This window comes from Dama dama, chromosome 12 (assembly GCF_033118175.1).
Source record: "Dama dama isolate Ldn47 chromosome 12, ASM3311817v1, whole genome shotgun sequence".
NCBI lineage: Eukaryota > Metazoa > Chordata > Mammalia > Artiodactyla > Cervidae > Dama > Dama dama.
In genome coordinates, this window is record NC_083692.1 from 44,597,544 (window position 1) to 44,613,638 (window position 16,095).

Here is a 16,095-nt window from a genome sequence, read left to right on the forward strand (position 1 = left end):
ATCAGAACAAACTTTCAGATTTTCTACAGTATTTGGAAAAGATGTTTAGAGATCCAAACACCCCACCAACATTGTTATTTTGACATCTCTGGTTCTTTGACATAAAGAGGAAAACTTCTGATTGTGACCTGGAAGTTTATGTTTTGCCTTTTTTGTTTAAAGACTCTTTGGGAGAAGAAGTGGACAGGAGGGTAAGGGGTGTGTCTGTGGGGTGAGGAAGGATGTTTGCATTGTGGGTGATTTTCAACTGGGCTGCTGGGGAGCTCCAGCCTCTCATAGGTGGTTTTCACAGAAGAGCGGAGGTGCCTGGAAAGGCTTCATTTCTGTCTCCATTTGGCGTTTCTTCACCATTCTTCCAACAACACGAGAGAAGACTCTACACATGGACATCACCAGATGGCCAATGCCGAAATCAGACTGATCATATTCTTTGCAGCCAAAGATGGAGAAGCTCTATACAGTCAGCAAACACAAGACCAGGAGCTGACTGTGGCTCAGATCATGAACTCCTTATTGCCAAATTCAGACTTAAGTTGAAGAAAGTGGTGAAAACCACTAGACCATCCAGTTAAGACCTAAATCAAATCCCTTATGATTATGTACTGGAAGTGAGAAATAGATTTAAGGGAGTAGATCTGATAGACAGAGTGCCTGATGAACTATGGACGGAGGTTCATGACGCTGTACAGGAGACATGGAGCAAGACCATCCCCAAGAAAAAGAAATACAAAAAAGCAAAATGGCTGTCTGAGGAGGCCTTACAAATAGCTAAGAAAAGAAGAGACGTGAAAGGCAAAGGAGAAAAGGAAAGATATACCCATTTGAATGCAGAGTTCCAAAGAATAGCAAGGAGAGATACAAAAGCCTTCCTCAGTGATCAGAGTAAAGAAATAGAGGAAAATAACAGAATGGGAAAGACTAGAGATCTCTTCAGGAAAATTAGAGATACCAAGGAAACATTTCATGCAAAGATGGGCACAATAAAGGACAGAAATGGTATGGACCTAACAGAAGCAGAAGATATTAAGAAGAGGTGGCAAGAATACACAGAAGAACCGTACAAAAAAGATCTTCACGACCCAGATAATCACGATGGCGTGATCACTCATCTAGAGCCAGACATCCTGGAATGTGAAGTCAAGTGGGACTTAGAAAGCATCACTATGAACAAAGCTAGTGGAGGTGACGGAATTCCAGTTGAGCTATTTCAAATCCTGAAAGATGATGCTGTGAAAGTGATGTACTCAATATGCCAGCAAATTTGGAAAACTCAGCAGTGGCCACAGGACTGGAAAAGGTCCGTTTTCATTCCAATCCCAAAGAAAGGCAATGCCAAAGAATGCTCAAACTACCACACAATTGCACTCATCTCACATGTTAGAAAAGTAATGCTCAAAATTCTCCAAGCCAGGCTTCAGCAATACATGAACTGTGAACTTCCAGATGTTCAAGCTGGCTTTAGAAAAGGCAGAGGAACCAGAGATCAAATTTCCAACATCTGCTGGATCATCAAAAGAGCAAGGGAGTTCCAGAAAAACATTTATTTCTGCTTTATTGACTATGCCAAACCTTTGACTGTGTGGATCACAATAAACTGTGGAAAATTCTTCAAGAGATGGGAATATCAGACCACCTGACCTGCCTCTTGAGAAACCTGTATGCAGGTCAGGAAGCAACAGTTAGAACTGGACATGTAACAACAGATTGGTTCCAAATAGGAAAAGGAGTACGTCAAGGCTGTATATTGTCACCCTGTTTATTTAACTTATATGCAGAGTACATCATGAGAAACGCTGGGCTGGATGAAGCACAAGACGGAATCAAGATTGCTGAGAGAAATATCAATAACCACAGATATGCAGATGACACCACCCTTATGGCAGAAAGTGAAGAACTAAAGAGTCTCTTGATGAAAGTGAAAGAGGAGAGTGAAAAAGTTGGCTTAAAGCTCAACATTCAGAAAATTAAGATCATGGCATCAGGTCCCATCACTTCACGGCAAATAGATGGGGAAACAGTGGCAGACTTTATTTTTTTTTGGCTCCAAAATCACTGCAGATGGTGACTGCAGCCATGAAATTACAAGACGCTTGCTCCTTGGAAGAAAAGTTATGACCAACTTAGACAGCATATTAAAAAGCAGAGACATTACTTTGCCATAAAAGGTCCATCTAGTCAAGGCTATAGTTTTTCCAGTAGTCATGTATAGATGTGAGAATTGGACTGTAAAGAAAGCTGAGCGCTGAAGAATTGATGCTTTTCAAATGTAGTGTTGGAGAAGACTCTTGAGAGTCCCTTGGACTGCAAAGAGATCCAACCAGTCCATCCTAAAGGAGATCAGTCCTGGGTGTTCATTGGAAGGACTGTGTTGAAGCTGAAACTCCAGTACTTTGGCCACCTGATGTGAAGAACTGACTCATTTGAAAAGACCCTGATGCTGGGAAAGAAGGACAGGAGGAGAAGGGGATGAGAGAAGATGAGATGGTTGGATGGCATCACCAACTCAATGGACATGAGTTTGAGTAAACTCCAGGAGTTGGTGATGGACTTGGAGGCCTGATGTGCTGCAGTCCATGGGGTCGCAAAGAGTCGGACACAACTGAGCAACTGAATGGAACTGAACTGAACACCAACTCCTCTCCTGGCCATCAGAGCTACTTCCCCCATCTCTTTTCTGTCAAAACTCACGGCTTCAGCAACCTTCTAAACCCACAGTGAGAACCACTACCTGGCTTAGTGACTGTCTAGCTGAGTGTGTAACCTAAGTTAGGCCCACAGAAGTCGCTGGGTTGCAGGAGAATACAGCAGGACAGGAGGACACGGTGGGGTAGGGGAGGGACCCTGAAGGTGAGTCCTGCTGTCGGGAGATGATGCCCCACGAGTAAGTCTGCTCTGATCTCCTTAGCACACAGAAACTTGGGCACATCTGCTTTCTTCCCAGGCATTCATGACAGTTATGGCTCCAAGACACAGGCAAAGATGAGGCAAGTGCTTGAGAGCCCATGATTCCCGGAGGGAGGACTGACCTGGATGAGCCGGTGTAAGACCACTTTGCACACCTCCTTTTTATCGCTGAATGAAAGCTCCTGCTTGGTCATGAGGACCCCGTAGCGGCTGTAGAACTCAATGTATGTCCACCTGGAAAACCAAGGCAGACCAGAGAAGGTGGGCTGGAGGAAAGCACGTGCTGTTTGCGGACCCCACAGGCTTGCTTGCCACTGTTTTGGGGACATGGCCTTGACCTTTGACCATGGCTGGGACACCGCCCCAGCCTCACCTGAGCACACTTGTGTGCTCCCTGGATGACTTTTGTTAATGCTTCATTTCAACAACTGTCTCCCCCTACCCTCCAGCTCCCTGTCCCAGGAGCCCTGAGGAGGCAGCAAGTGACCCTCACCAGGACAGATGGGGTGGGGGTTGGGGACGGTGGCCTCTGTCTACATGCTGCCCATCTACCACCCTCTCTGGCATTCCCACAGCACAGCGGGACAGCTTATGGACAGATCTGACAGAACACAAGGCAGTTTTCCTACCTTGGTTCTCAGCACAGACCTGAGTTGGGTACTTTCCCCCCAAATGAGGAACTGACAACATACCTAGAAGGGTAGCTCTGGGCACTAATGCGAATCGTTTCTAAGACTCCACAGGCTCGCAGCTGCTGAACAATTCTTTTGGAGTCAAACCTTAAGGACGATTTGATCACATGTTAAACCATCATAGTTGATAAACAGGCCCATAAACAGTGTACAGACCTGCCCCGATTGTGAGCTCCTGGGGAACAGGATCTGCCTGTAAGACCCCCAAGCCCAGCAGATACTTGATAAATACATGTTGGATGTCAATCAGGGTAGCACCTCTGTGAAACAGTTCAGAAGCCACACTGAGGACACAGGGAAAGGACCAGTTGACTGTTTTTTTCTTTTTGGAGTTTCAAATCAGCTTTCTAAAGACTGTCAAGTGTGAATTAATAGTCGAAGAATGTATGACATTTGAGAAATAGTTTCAATTAAAAGTAAACTATTGAAATTTAGGTTATTAAAATAATAAATATGAAGCAGAATATAAGTACTTGCATAAATATGTAACTTCTTTAATCTACCATTCTTCATTATGATGGTATATCATCACTTGGGCTAAGATGAATGCATTCACTAGGTCTATATCCAAACTGTTGTTCTGTACATACTATAATTTTGAACCACAACATTTTTCAAATATTTTATGCCTTGATAAAAAAACCTTTAAACTATTGTAAGAAAACAATTAATAAATAACAAACATTTAGGAGAAACAGATCATGAAAATCTGCTTCAGTTTTTAGATTCGAATGAATAAATGTTTAAAAGTCTTTGGTAGATACAAAGTAACTTGATTCCAGTGATTTGACTTTCAAAATATTTACCTCAAACTAACTTTTTAACATCTGTTTTATTCTTTATAGTATGATCATCTAGAGGGCTCCAAAAAAAAAAACATATGATAATCTTAATAGATGCAGAAAAGGATTTCAACAAAAGTCAACATTCATTTATTATAAAAACTCTCCAGAAAGTGGTACAGAGGGAACCTACTTCCATATAATAAAGACTGTATGATAAACCTAGAGTAAACATTATTCTCAATGGGGAAGAACTGAAAGCATCTCCTCTAGGAGCAGCTGATTCTGACCAAGGCGGCAGGGAGCAGCTTTGTGGGGAAATGGCCTTCGGGCTGAGCTTTGAATGACAACCAGAGTGAGAGAAACATCCAAGCTCACCCATCCTAGCACCTACATGTTGCTACGTTCCCTGTACAAGACACTCCACAGGTGGCCCTCTGGCTTAGGTCTGACCCTCTGAGGACCCCAGACACAAGATGGTGCAGCCCCTGAGATGCCTCAGCTTGAGAGACCCTCTGTAACTTCTACTCGTGTCTTCCGGTCTTCCTCTTGGGGCCCCAGAGAATAAGCCTAAGACCTCGTGCCAGGTTTGAAGGCAAAACTTCAGACCCCTCTACAGCCTTTCTCCTGCAAACACATACAAATTCTTACCATCAAGGAAAATGTTCTGGCTTTCTCAGTTCATAAGCTCTAGCTGTAGAATAACTCTTTCAGATCTAGCCCCTTTGCTTAATCCCGGAGATGAGCCGGCTTAGCCAGAGGGGTTGAACTAATACTAGATGTAGAGGGCAGACTTGTTTTGAATCATTAAAAAACCCAGAAATTAAAGTTCTAGGCAATTATAAGCAAAATTCTCCAACATCATGACAGAGACGGCTTTCTCGGTGTTTCCCCCCCACCGTTGCAGCACACTTACTCAAAGGGCAGCTTCTCATCGTTTGGCTTAATGCATCGGACATAGTGTGGAGTGGTGGCGTTGAGGGTCTCCATGAGCAAGTACAGAGAGCTGCGGAACTAGGAAACAAGGTCAGCGGCAGACATTGCACTGAGTACAATGCTTAGACGAAAGTTAAAAGAAAAAAAGGGCCTCTACTGTATAGCACAGGGAACTCTGCTCAAAGTCGTGTGGCAGTCTGGATGGGAGGGGAGTTTGGGGGAGAATGGATACATGTATGTGTATGTCTGGGTCCCCTTGCCATTCATCTGAAACCATCACAACATTGTTAATCAGCTATACTCCAGTATAAAACAGAAAGTTAAAAATAGAGGTTCAGCCTTGATAAGTTACTCAAGAAGAGGAAAAATGAAGTTCATGCATAAACAGCTATCACGAACGGTTTTAGTCTATGACTGGGTTTATCTCAGCATATCCTGCTTTGATGGACGGAGCAGTTCTCTGTCCAAAACTCCCCAGTAGCCAAGGGCTTAGTGAGTCAGCTTATTGTGCAAACATACGGTTTGCTCAGGTGTGCAGCCTTAGCGGCGGAAGCACCATGACGATGCACTTCTACTCTTCTTTGCGTTTATGTTAGATCTGAAGAAGCTCAGTGCCCGTGTCCGTGGCTTCCTAGGTAACGCAGTGGTAAAGAATCTGCCTGCCAGTGCAGGAGACATAAGAGACATGGGTTTGATCCCTGGGTCTGGACAATCCCCAGGAGGAGGGCGTGGCAACCCACGCCAGTATTCTTGCCTGGAGAATCTCATGGAGAGAGGAGCCTAGCAGGCTGTAGTCCAACGGGTCACAAAGAATCAGATATGACTGAGCACAGCACAGTGTCCAGGCCCAGAATGGTCCCACCCAGCCCTGATCCCTGCCCTCAGCCTGGCTGGACCCTCAGCCACTCTCTGGGTACCTTGCTCCCCACGGTGCTCCGGAAATGCTTGTTGTTTGGCTTGATGACTGGCTTTGCAGATTTAACTGTGATCGCTGAACCAAATGGGGAAGAAGGAACCGGATTTTCTTGAAAAAAGTTGGCACAGAGATGAAACTAGGAAGAACAGAGAGGGTTTTAATGTCGAAAGTGTTTGCCCACAGTCCTCAGCTGGTATAATCAAAGAAAAGGTCACTATAATCCCAACCTGTCTAAACCAGTGGTGGGTAGAGTAACAACCCTGGCCAAATCTCACTTCCACAAGGGGATCGCCCTCACTGGGGATGACTGATGGTTTCCTTCCCAAGAATGAGAGCAGTAAGGAAACCATGTGAATGTCTGTGTGTGGGTATCACCTCAAGAGTCAGAAAACGAGATAATTTTCCTCCTTCTGTGCCTTGGCTCATGTTGCTTCTGCACTCGGAATCTCTTCCCTCCTAACCTCACATTCTCAGCCCTACAGATTCAACTGCTGTTCAGTCGCTAAGTTGTGCTGGACTCTCTGTGACCACATGGACTGTAGCCTGCCAGGTTCCTCTGTCTTCCACCGTCTCCTACCTAGAGTTTGCTCAAATTCATGTCCAATGAGTTGGTGATGCTATCTAAATCCTACTCATTATTTAAGGTTCTATTATAATATTTTCCAGTCCCACTCCCTTCAGTATACCTTTCCTGGTGTCCCAGCATGAATTAATTCCAACTTCCTCTGAGTCATCTTAATCTTTAATCTGTACCTTTTTTTAAGATACTACTTTCTACTCTGCATCACTTGTTCCTTTTAATGCCTTATCTCTTGGAGAAGACCTTATGTTTTCTTCTTTTAAATCAGACATTGAGAATCTCCTTTGGGGGAGAATTCTTGCCTGATATCCTGTAGCCCCCATGGAACAAATGAATCTGAAATTCCCAGGCCTCTGATGTCTTGGTGGAGAGACCCATCTGTGCTTCATGGCAATCTGAATTCCTCTTGAGGAATTCAGCATGCTGGACCCCAAGCTGGCCTGGGGTGAGTAAATAATTGGTGAATTACATCAACTAATTCGGTACACAAAATACAGCTTATTTCTACATTGAATTCTCTGTTATAAATCAATTTTAATAACTTAAGTTTCCATGACCTGTGATTTATTTATGACCATTAGGGGAAGTGCTCAGGCTTATTAGGGAAATTGTCAAAATACCTGAGCATTAACAAAGGACAAGGGACCTTCAAAAACAAGGAAAATTAAGTATGATAATCAAATCTTCACAAAAAATGAAGGACTGTGTATGAAACATCCTTATTCTCAAACTTTAAGAATTTGAGTTCTTAAAATTCTTGACAGAAACGTTAAGGAGGAAAAGAAAAAGCCAGAAGTCACTCTTATGGTGACACTTCAGCACACAGGGCCATGGATTCAAGGAGCTCTCGTTCTCAGAGCAGCACTCTGCCTTGCTCTGGTTTTCTTGAGCACTTATTTAGCCCTTCCTACCACGATTTGCTCTCATCTTGGAGGTATGTTGCTCCCTGTGCGATGTGAGCTCCTTGAGGTCAGGAACCCTATCTGTCTTGTTTACTGCTGTTTCCCCGGAGTCTAGGACAGTGCTTGGTGTATGGTAGGTGCAGTATAAATATTTGTGAGTGAAGGTATAAAGTGTGAATCATGACTTTTTAAATGACCATCTTCGCTGTCCTTCCTCTCTATCATCGGCACATTTTTGATTTTGCATGTAGTGATAATTTGAATCCTTTCAGAAGCTAGAAACGTATTTTTGTGCCAATTCTAAAATGGTCATTTTTTGTTTGTATATGAAACCACCTTGAGTGGCATCTAGATTTCTAATGAAGAAGGATGATACAGTTGGGATTAGGTATCTTGGACTAGTACCAGATCTTCTGAAGCATCTGGCCAGCTTGGTATCTTGTGAAAGCTTTTTGTTTTCTGGGTAGACATTCTTATACAGTATTGTCTTTAAAATTAGATTGTCTCTTCTGTATTGAAAGTATTTTTATAATTTAAAAATTAGTATTTTCTTATAGATAGTATGCAATAAAGCTGAAGAAGGATATATGGTTTTTGCAAATACTTTAAGAGTAGATAAAATTTTAGATTTGTAAAATTAATATATTGTACGGGCACAAAATAGTTTTAAATTATATTTTAAAAAGCTCTCTAAAAATAAAAATAAAACAAAATGAAATACTCATCACTATACTGATGAGGACGACTTTTTGCATGTAGAAGCTACAATTTGTTGTTATAAGACAGATAACACGCACATGTTTCTTTCTCTTGATACACACCTAGGTCCATGTCAAGTACACAATGAATAACATTAACTACCCTTTAGGACTTTACAAACCTTGCTTGCTCTCAGGATTTCAACCAGCATGTCATAGACGGTATCTCTGTTCTTCTCAAGGAAACCTTCACATTTATACTCTACCTATGCAAACAAAGGAGTTATTTCCAAAGAGGCAAAAGCTGATAGCATCTAAGTACCACAAGTTTCTTTTTTTTAAAGAAAGATTAACGAAGGGGCTATAAAAGCAATGTTTTAAAAAGAGATTCAGTTTCTGTTTGTCTCAGCAACCTTATTATATTATAGAAAGCTTAGAAAGCTGGGGCTGTGTCATCTGATGGAAAGCACCATAATCTCCTACTGCCTGGACTTCTCACTGGCCACTCTACACTCACCTACACTCACCTGTTAGTTCCCATTGGCCACAGGTGACTGTTCCCTGTTATATGTGCAATTAATAAAAGAAGACCTCACTTAGGGTTCTCTTTGCCTTTGAAGTCACCAGGAGGAGGAGAAAAGCTCAGTGGTATCCTTTGAGTTCAAACAGAAATGTCTTCGTGAATCAGCATTAATGTGGTAGAAAGCAAAGAAAAACTGACCAGCTGACCACACAGTTTTCCAAAGCACAAAACCCTTAAAGTCAGATTTAGAGTGGGTTAGAGTTTGGTTTAGAAAAACCCTCCATGAAGCCCTTTATGATTCAGGAGCCAGAGTGGCTCCTTAAATATTCAAATCTCTAGTTAGTGACAAAGCTACAGTCATCAAAACAGTATTGCACTGGCATAAAGACAGACACATAAATCAATATAACAGAGTAGAGAGCCCAGAAATGAACCCACACTTGTATGGGCAATTAATCTATGACAAAGGAGGCAAGAGCATATGGTGGGGAAAAGACAGCCTCTTCAATAAGTCGTGTTGGGGAAACTGGACAGCTACATGTAAAAGAATCAAACAGGACTACTCCCACATCATGCACAAAAATAAATTCAAAATGGATTAAAATTTAAATGTAAGACCTGAAAACATTAAACTTGTAAAACAGAACACAGGTAGCATGCTCTTTGACATTGGTCTTAGTAATACTTTGGGGGATATGTTTCCTCACACCAGGGAAACAAAAGCAAAAATAAATCAGGCTACACCAAACTAAGGAGTTTTTACACAGCAAAGGAAACTATCAGCAAAACAAAAAGGCTACCTACTGAATGGAGAAGTTATTTGCAAATGATATATCTGATAAGGGATTAACATCCAAAATATAAGAACTTATACAACTTAACTACAAAAAAAGAATCCTATTTAAAAAATGAGCAGAGAATCTGAATAGATATTTTTCCAAAGAAGACAAACAGATGGTCACCAGGCACATGAAAATATACTCAGTGCTACTAATCACTGGGGAAATGCAAATCAAAGCCACAGTGAGATAAACCTCACACCTGTCAGAATAGCTATCATCGAAAAGACAACAAATAACAAGTGTTGGTAAGGATGTGGGGAAAAGAGAACACTCGTGTACTGTCAGTGGGAATGCAGATCGGTGCAGCCACTATGGAAAACAGTATGGAGTTTACTCAAAAAATTAAAAATAGAATTACCATTTGATCCAGCAATTCCACTCCTGGGAGTGTATATCTATCTATATATATATATATACACACACACACACACACACACACACACACACATATATATATATCTCAAGAAAACCAAAACACTAATCCAAAAAGATATTTGCACCCGTGTGGTTCATTGCGGCACTATTTACAATAGTCAAATCTCTGGATTGTTTATTTTAAAATGTGATATTCTTCATAAATAAAAAAAATTTTTTTTAAATTGTGAACAAACAGGCTCTTGGGATGCTGGAATGTGGATGCAGAGAGGGTGTTCAGGGATCCCTGACAAGGAAGCCACTTGTCAGGTAGGAAAGTATCCTTACTGGTGCACAGTTTGGGTTAGGAACCAGGAACGCTGGCTGTCTGTAAACACACCCTTGTGAATAAGCACGAGAACTGTTGTGTAAGTTCTTCCAGGCTGGTGTGTGACCCACTAGATAAACAAGCAAAGGTGTAATAAATAGAGAGCTTTTCCAGGAGACTGTCTGCAGGGACAGTGTCACAGGCAACTGAGTGTCTCTGCCGCGGCTCTGAGGACCACGGCAAAGTGTGCTGACTTACTGTATCTAAGCACAGCTGCCTTGCTCTGAAGACAATTTTATTTTCCTGGCTAGTTAAATTGAGAATGTAAGCTAACGCTATGGCATGTGTGGTTTCTTCCTTCCAATCCACAGTCCACACAAAATGCTGCCTTGTTAGCTCTCTTAAGAGGATCCTCTTAGAAGTACCAAATGACAAGAATTAAATGTACAGAAACCATGTATTATAGACAGGGTCTCTTGAAGTAAATCCCATATATGTGCTTTACACGAAGTCTGATACCTTTTTTTTTTTTTTTTTACTTGGGATCACAACTGTGAAAATATAAAGGACAACTAGAAAATATAACTTGATACATCAACACTCATTTCATGTGCATCTCTTCAGAAGCCTACGTGAAAAACTTGCAAGCAAGCACTAAAAGGCGATCATCTTTAACAGTGCTCCTCTCACCCACACAGGTTATTAGAGCTGAGCAGCTGGCTGTCCCCTCCGCTGCCCCTGTGGGTACCCAGGCATGACCAGCAGACTGATCCACAGCATTAGCGGCTAGGACACACAAGCCCAGGCTGTCCCCATGATCCCAAGGTGCTGGCCAGGCGACAGGAGTAACACCCAACTGGGCAATAAAGCAGAGAGCAGGAGTTTTCTTAAGGAAGGAAAGTAAGATGAGAAAGCATGTTTAGGGCAGGTGGTTATGGTGAATTGTCTTCTTGTCCTTCTATTTTCTAAGCTTTCTGTAATTCGACTTTTTAAAATAATTTTTGAAATTAACATTTTTCCATAAGAAATTGGAGACATACAAACAAAACAAAGACCACCTAGAAAACCCATCATCTTGAGTCAATCTCTGCTACCAAAGTAATAAATAAATTATGACAATAAAAAAGCAAAAGGTAAAAAAAAAGACATAGCTTTCAATGTAGGAAACAACTACTCTGTCTTTTTTAAAAAGTTAATTTATTTTGGCTGTGCGGGGTCTTAGTTGTGGCACACAAACTCTTATTTGTGGCATGTGAGATCTAGTTTCCTGACCAGGGGCTGAACCCAGGCCCTTGCATTGGGAGCATGGAGTTTTAGCCACTGGACCACCAGGGAGGTCCCTATCCAGTCTTAATTATAACAATTTCATAGAGAAAATAAACTAATAAACAGTTAACAAACTTATAATAAGCCCCAAATCAGAAATGAGGTCCACTGGAAATACGTTTATCTTTAAAAAAATATAATTGAAACTCATATATTATGTGATAAAGCCAAACTGAGAACTGTCACACACACACACACACACACTCTTGCGTACACACAAGTATTCTTCATCACAGCTGTACACTCAGTGTGACAGTTCTGACCAGAAAAGCCCCTGGCCTGCCTGCTCCTCGGGGACAGCTAGACAGCCGCGGGCAGACAGCTCTGCTCCAGACGCTCACTGTACCTTATCTGCAAAGTGCTGGATGATAAAGGAGGTGTTTGACATTCTGGGTTTTTCAAACAAAGAGTTTTTGTTGACAAAATTATTATACAGCTTTTGAAGCCAGTTTTCATCAGTCCCATGTGGTAACTGGAAGAGAAAAGCAAACCAAATAGCAAGTAAGACAACTAGAGACAAAAGATTAACCAAGGGGAGGAAAAGTGCTAATTCTAAGAAACCAAGAAGAGCTGCACTTGACTGCTCGACGTGGGAGGCTCCTTTTTCAACAGCAACAGAGGCATGAGTCTCTTTGCTCTTATTCTTTAGAGTGATATTTCAATAGGCATTTTATCAATGCTCTTTTAGAAGAACAAGATGTTATCAATGAAAAGGAAACAGTGATATAATGATATAAAGATAAAGGATTTTATTTCTGAAGAACTGACAGTATTTTAATATTTTGTCCCAAAACAGTCCAAAGATTCAGCAAAAAGTAGCACAAATTCCATTCAGTTCAGTTCAGTCACTCAGTCGTGTCCAACTCTTTGTGACCCCATGAATCGCAGCACGCCAGGTCTCCTTGTCCATCACCAACTCCCAGAGTTTACTCAAACTCATGCCCATCGAGTCGGTGGTGCCATCCAGCCATCACCCTCTGTCATCCCCTTCTCCTCCTGCCCCTAATCCCTCCCAGCATCAGGGTCTTTTCCAATGAGTTAATTCTTCGCACCAGGTGGCCAAATACTGGAGTTTCAGCTTCAGCATCAGTCCTTCCAATGAACACCCAGGACTGATCTCCTTTAGGATGGACTGGTTGGATCTCCTTGCAGCTCAAGGAACTCTCAAGAGTCTTCTCCAACACCACAGTTCAAAAGCATCAATTTTTTGGCACTCAAGCTTTCTTCACAGTCCAACTCTCACATCCATACATGACCACTGGAAAAACCAAAGCCTTGACCAGACGGACCTTTGTTGGCAAAGTAATGTCTCTGTTTTTTAATATGCTTTCTAGGTTGGTCATAACTCTCCTTCCAAGGAGTAAGCGTCTTTTAATTTCACGGCTGCAGTCACCATCCGCAGTGATTTTGGAGCCCAAAAAAATAAAGTCTGACACTGTTTCTACTGTCTCCCCATCTGTTTCCCATGAGGTGATGGGACCAGATGCCATGATCTTAGTTTTCTGAATGTTAGGCTTTAAGCCAACTTTTTCGCTCTCCTCTTTCACTTTCATCAAGAGGCTTTTCAGTTCCTCTTCACTCTCTGCCATAAGGGTGGTGTCATCTGCATATCTGAGGTTATTTATATTTCTCCCGGCAATCAGATGACCATTATATCTACTACTGTGGGCAGGAATCCCTTAGAAGAAATGGAGTAGCCATCATAGTCAACAAAAGAGTCCGAAATGCAGTAGCTGGATGCAATCTCAAAAACAACAGAATGATCTCTGTTCGTTTCCAAGGCAAACAAATTCCATTAGGTGAAAACAATTTTTATTCTTGGTTGAATGGAGAAAGGTTGGCATGCAAATGTAGTCCTCCCCATCTCCTACCTCAGGAAGAGTTTTTCTTTTGTTTTACTACCTAGCTAATAACTCCCTCCTTGAACTAAGGTCTTAACTACTTACACTAAGCTAGTTGCAGAACTTGTTCTTGATACTGGTGATTTTGAAGCTATCACCAGCTATATTCAGCCTGAACTCTGTGAATCTAATACTCTATAGTGTCCAAATGACACCTGCAAGCTTCTCTGTGACACTGGTCACTGAGGGACCATCTCTGCAGTGTCAGTCACTCAATTGAATCCGACTCTTTGCGATGTTATGGACTGTCGCCCGCCAGGCCCCTCTGTCCATGGGATTCTCCAGGCAAGAATACTGGAGTGGGCAGCCATTTGCTCCTCCAGGGGGTCTTCCCAACCCAGGGATGCAACACAGGTCTCCTGTGTTGCAGGCAGATTCTTTACGATCTGAGCCACCAGGGAAGCTCTGTAGATTTGGTACAAATATTCCCAGAGCCCACATTGGCCTCTGCACCCTGCCCCCAGTAGATCATTCCAGAATGCTTGGCCTTGGTGCCTGCCTTTTAATCTTACATCATTGCAGGGACTAAAACATAGGTGGCATCAGAAAGGATGGTTTGTGAGAAGAACCATGGAATTCAGAATTATAGGGAGAAAGTACCAGTATGTCGTCAACATTATAATCATGGAAGGGGGTAATAAATCTTTGGAAAAAAAAAAAAGATGTGTGTGTTTAAACATTAAAATAACAATTTCAAACCAAAAGAGACCAAATACTGTCCTAGGGATTATTTTTTCCTATGGCCCCATGAAGGCCACTGCTAGGCTGACTCACTAAAAAGTTGTTCCTTCCAGAAGGTAATAACAATAGGAAAATTCCTAGAGACTCTTTTCTCAATTGTATGATGTTGATTTTTTCAGCTGCACCTCCCAGTGGGTGACTCATGGAATCAGGAAGTAAGAGAAAACTCAATTCCTGTTAGTCATTAACAACTGGAGTGTGGTCACTTGCTGTTTCCATGTCTACTCTATATACACACCCAGAGACAGCTTCAAAGGGCTCTTCCCTGCTAGACATGACCTAAGAGGTCATGCATGTTACCCATGGGTGGCCTATACATGCTGAGGGTGGGAGGTTTACCCAGCCTCCTGGGGTTCCTGCTATGAACTGCTGTCCCAGAATTAACAGCCAATCAACTGGTAATTGATCAATCAGGAATTTACATGCAGATTTTAAAATAGGCTCATCTATTATTGCTCTGAAGTTAAAGAAAATTATTTTTAAAAGTTACCAAGCATTCTTCATCCAGTAACTCCAAAATGCCCATTTTTGCTTCAATCAGGTCAATGACTGGTTGGTTGTCATAAAAATCTATCAGAGTCCAAGGAATGTCTTCCTTCATATATTCTTCTTGTTCAAGTTTAAAGACATGCTGGAAATCCAGACATTAATATAGAAAGTAAAAGAGAGTATTAGGATGTGCTTCTGAAGAACAGGACATAAACTTTTGGAAAATGTAGGCACATGACTTGATTTGTAATGTTTATGGAAGCCTCCGAGGTACATGTCACCCCCCTTACCCACAATCAAAGCTGCTGAGGTCCTAACGTGGGTCTAGTTGTCCTCTTCCTGCCCAGGCTGAGTGGGTCCCCACATCCTGGGGTGTAAACTCTGGGCCAGCCTGCCACCTTTGGCACTCAAGGTGGTCCTGGAGCCTCTTCCTGCTCAGCCACTGCTGCTGTCAAACATGGACCCTGTCTCTTTGACTGGGTTAAGAGCCAGCCCACCCAAGAGACTAACAACTTGAAGAGCTTTGTGCATTACTTGTTTCAGCCACAGGGGCACAGGGAAGGCTGCCCAACGGGCTGGCTCAGGCTCATCCTGGCTGCAGGTGGCAGAAGGGGAGGGGCTGTGAGGAGAAAGGCTCCCATGGGAGAATCCCAGAGAGGGATTGGGCATGAAGCCCAACAGGTGGCTGGGAGCCGAACAGTGCCCACACAAGCAAGAGAGAGAGAGCGAGACAGAGAGAGAGCGCGCACAATGGTAATGGCTGGATGGGGCTGCCAAGGACGGCAGAGGGGAAATCATGCCAGACCAGACTCTTGGTGAACCCCCAGGGAATCTCAGTTCTGTGGCCTTTTCCTGGGGGCAGTGAAGACCCATGGAGCTCATGACAAGACTTAGGTTCTGGAAAGGTAACTCGGTTTGGGGGTGGGAATGGCTTTGAAGAGGCCAGAACTGGAGGGGAGGGCCCAGTCAGGACTCAGCCCAGGGTTCCGCAGAGGCCGGGCACTGTGCAAGGGAGGGAAGTAAGAGCAAAGAGGCTGGGTGAACGCAAGGCTCAGGACACCGGGTCAGGGGTGGTGCTTTAACCACAGAAGGGAGCACAGACAGCACAGAGGCCAAGAGAGGAAGGTGGCAGGCTCACTTTGTCACAGCTTAGCTCCCAGAGGCTACTCAGATGCAGGGGT

At 42.8% G+C, this 16,095-nt stretch overlaps 1 protein-coding gene across 1 annotated transcript in view; it reads right to left on the bottom strand.

The window, feature by feature from the left end:
- MYO5C (myosin VC) overlaps positions 1–16,095 on the bottom strand; it is a 113,589-nt gene that overhangs the window by 51,713 nt on the left and 45,781 nt on the right. The window contains exons 12-18 of the mRNA XM_061157176.1: positions 14,916–15,056; positions 12,130–12,255; positions 8,593–8,676; positions 6,232–6,366; positions 5,295–5,392; positions 3,597–3,683; positions 3,027–3,138 (exon numbers count right to left, since the gene is read on the bottom strand). Coding sequence (XP_061013159.1) covers positions 3,027–3,138; positions 3,597–3,683; positions 5,295–5,392; positions 6,232–6,366; positions 8,593–8,676; positions 12,130–12,255; positions 14,916–15,056 — 783 coding nt within the window. The remainder of the gene's footprint in view (positions 1–3,026; positions 3,139–3,596; positions 3,684–5,294; positions 5,393–6,231; positions 6,367–8,592; positions 8,677–12,129; positions 12,256–14,915; positions 15,057–16,095) is intronic.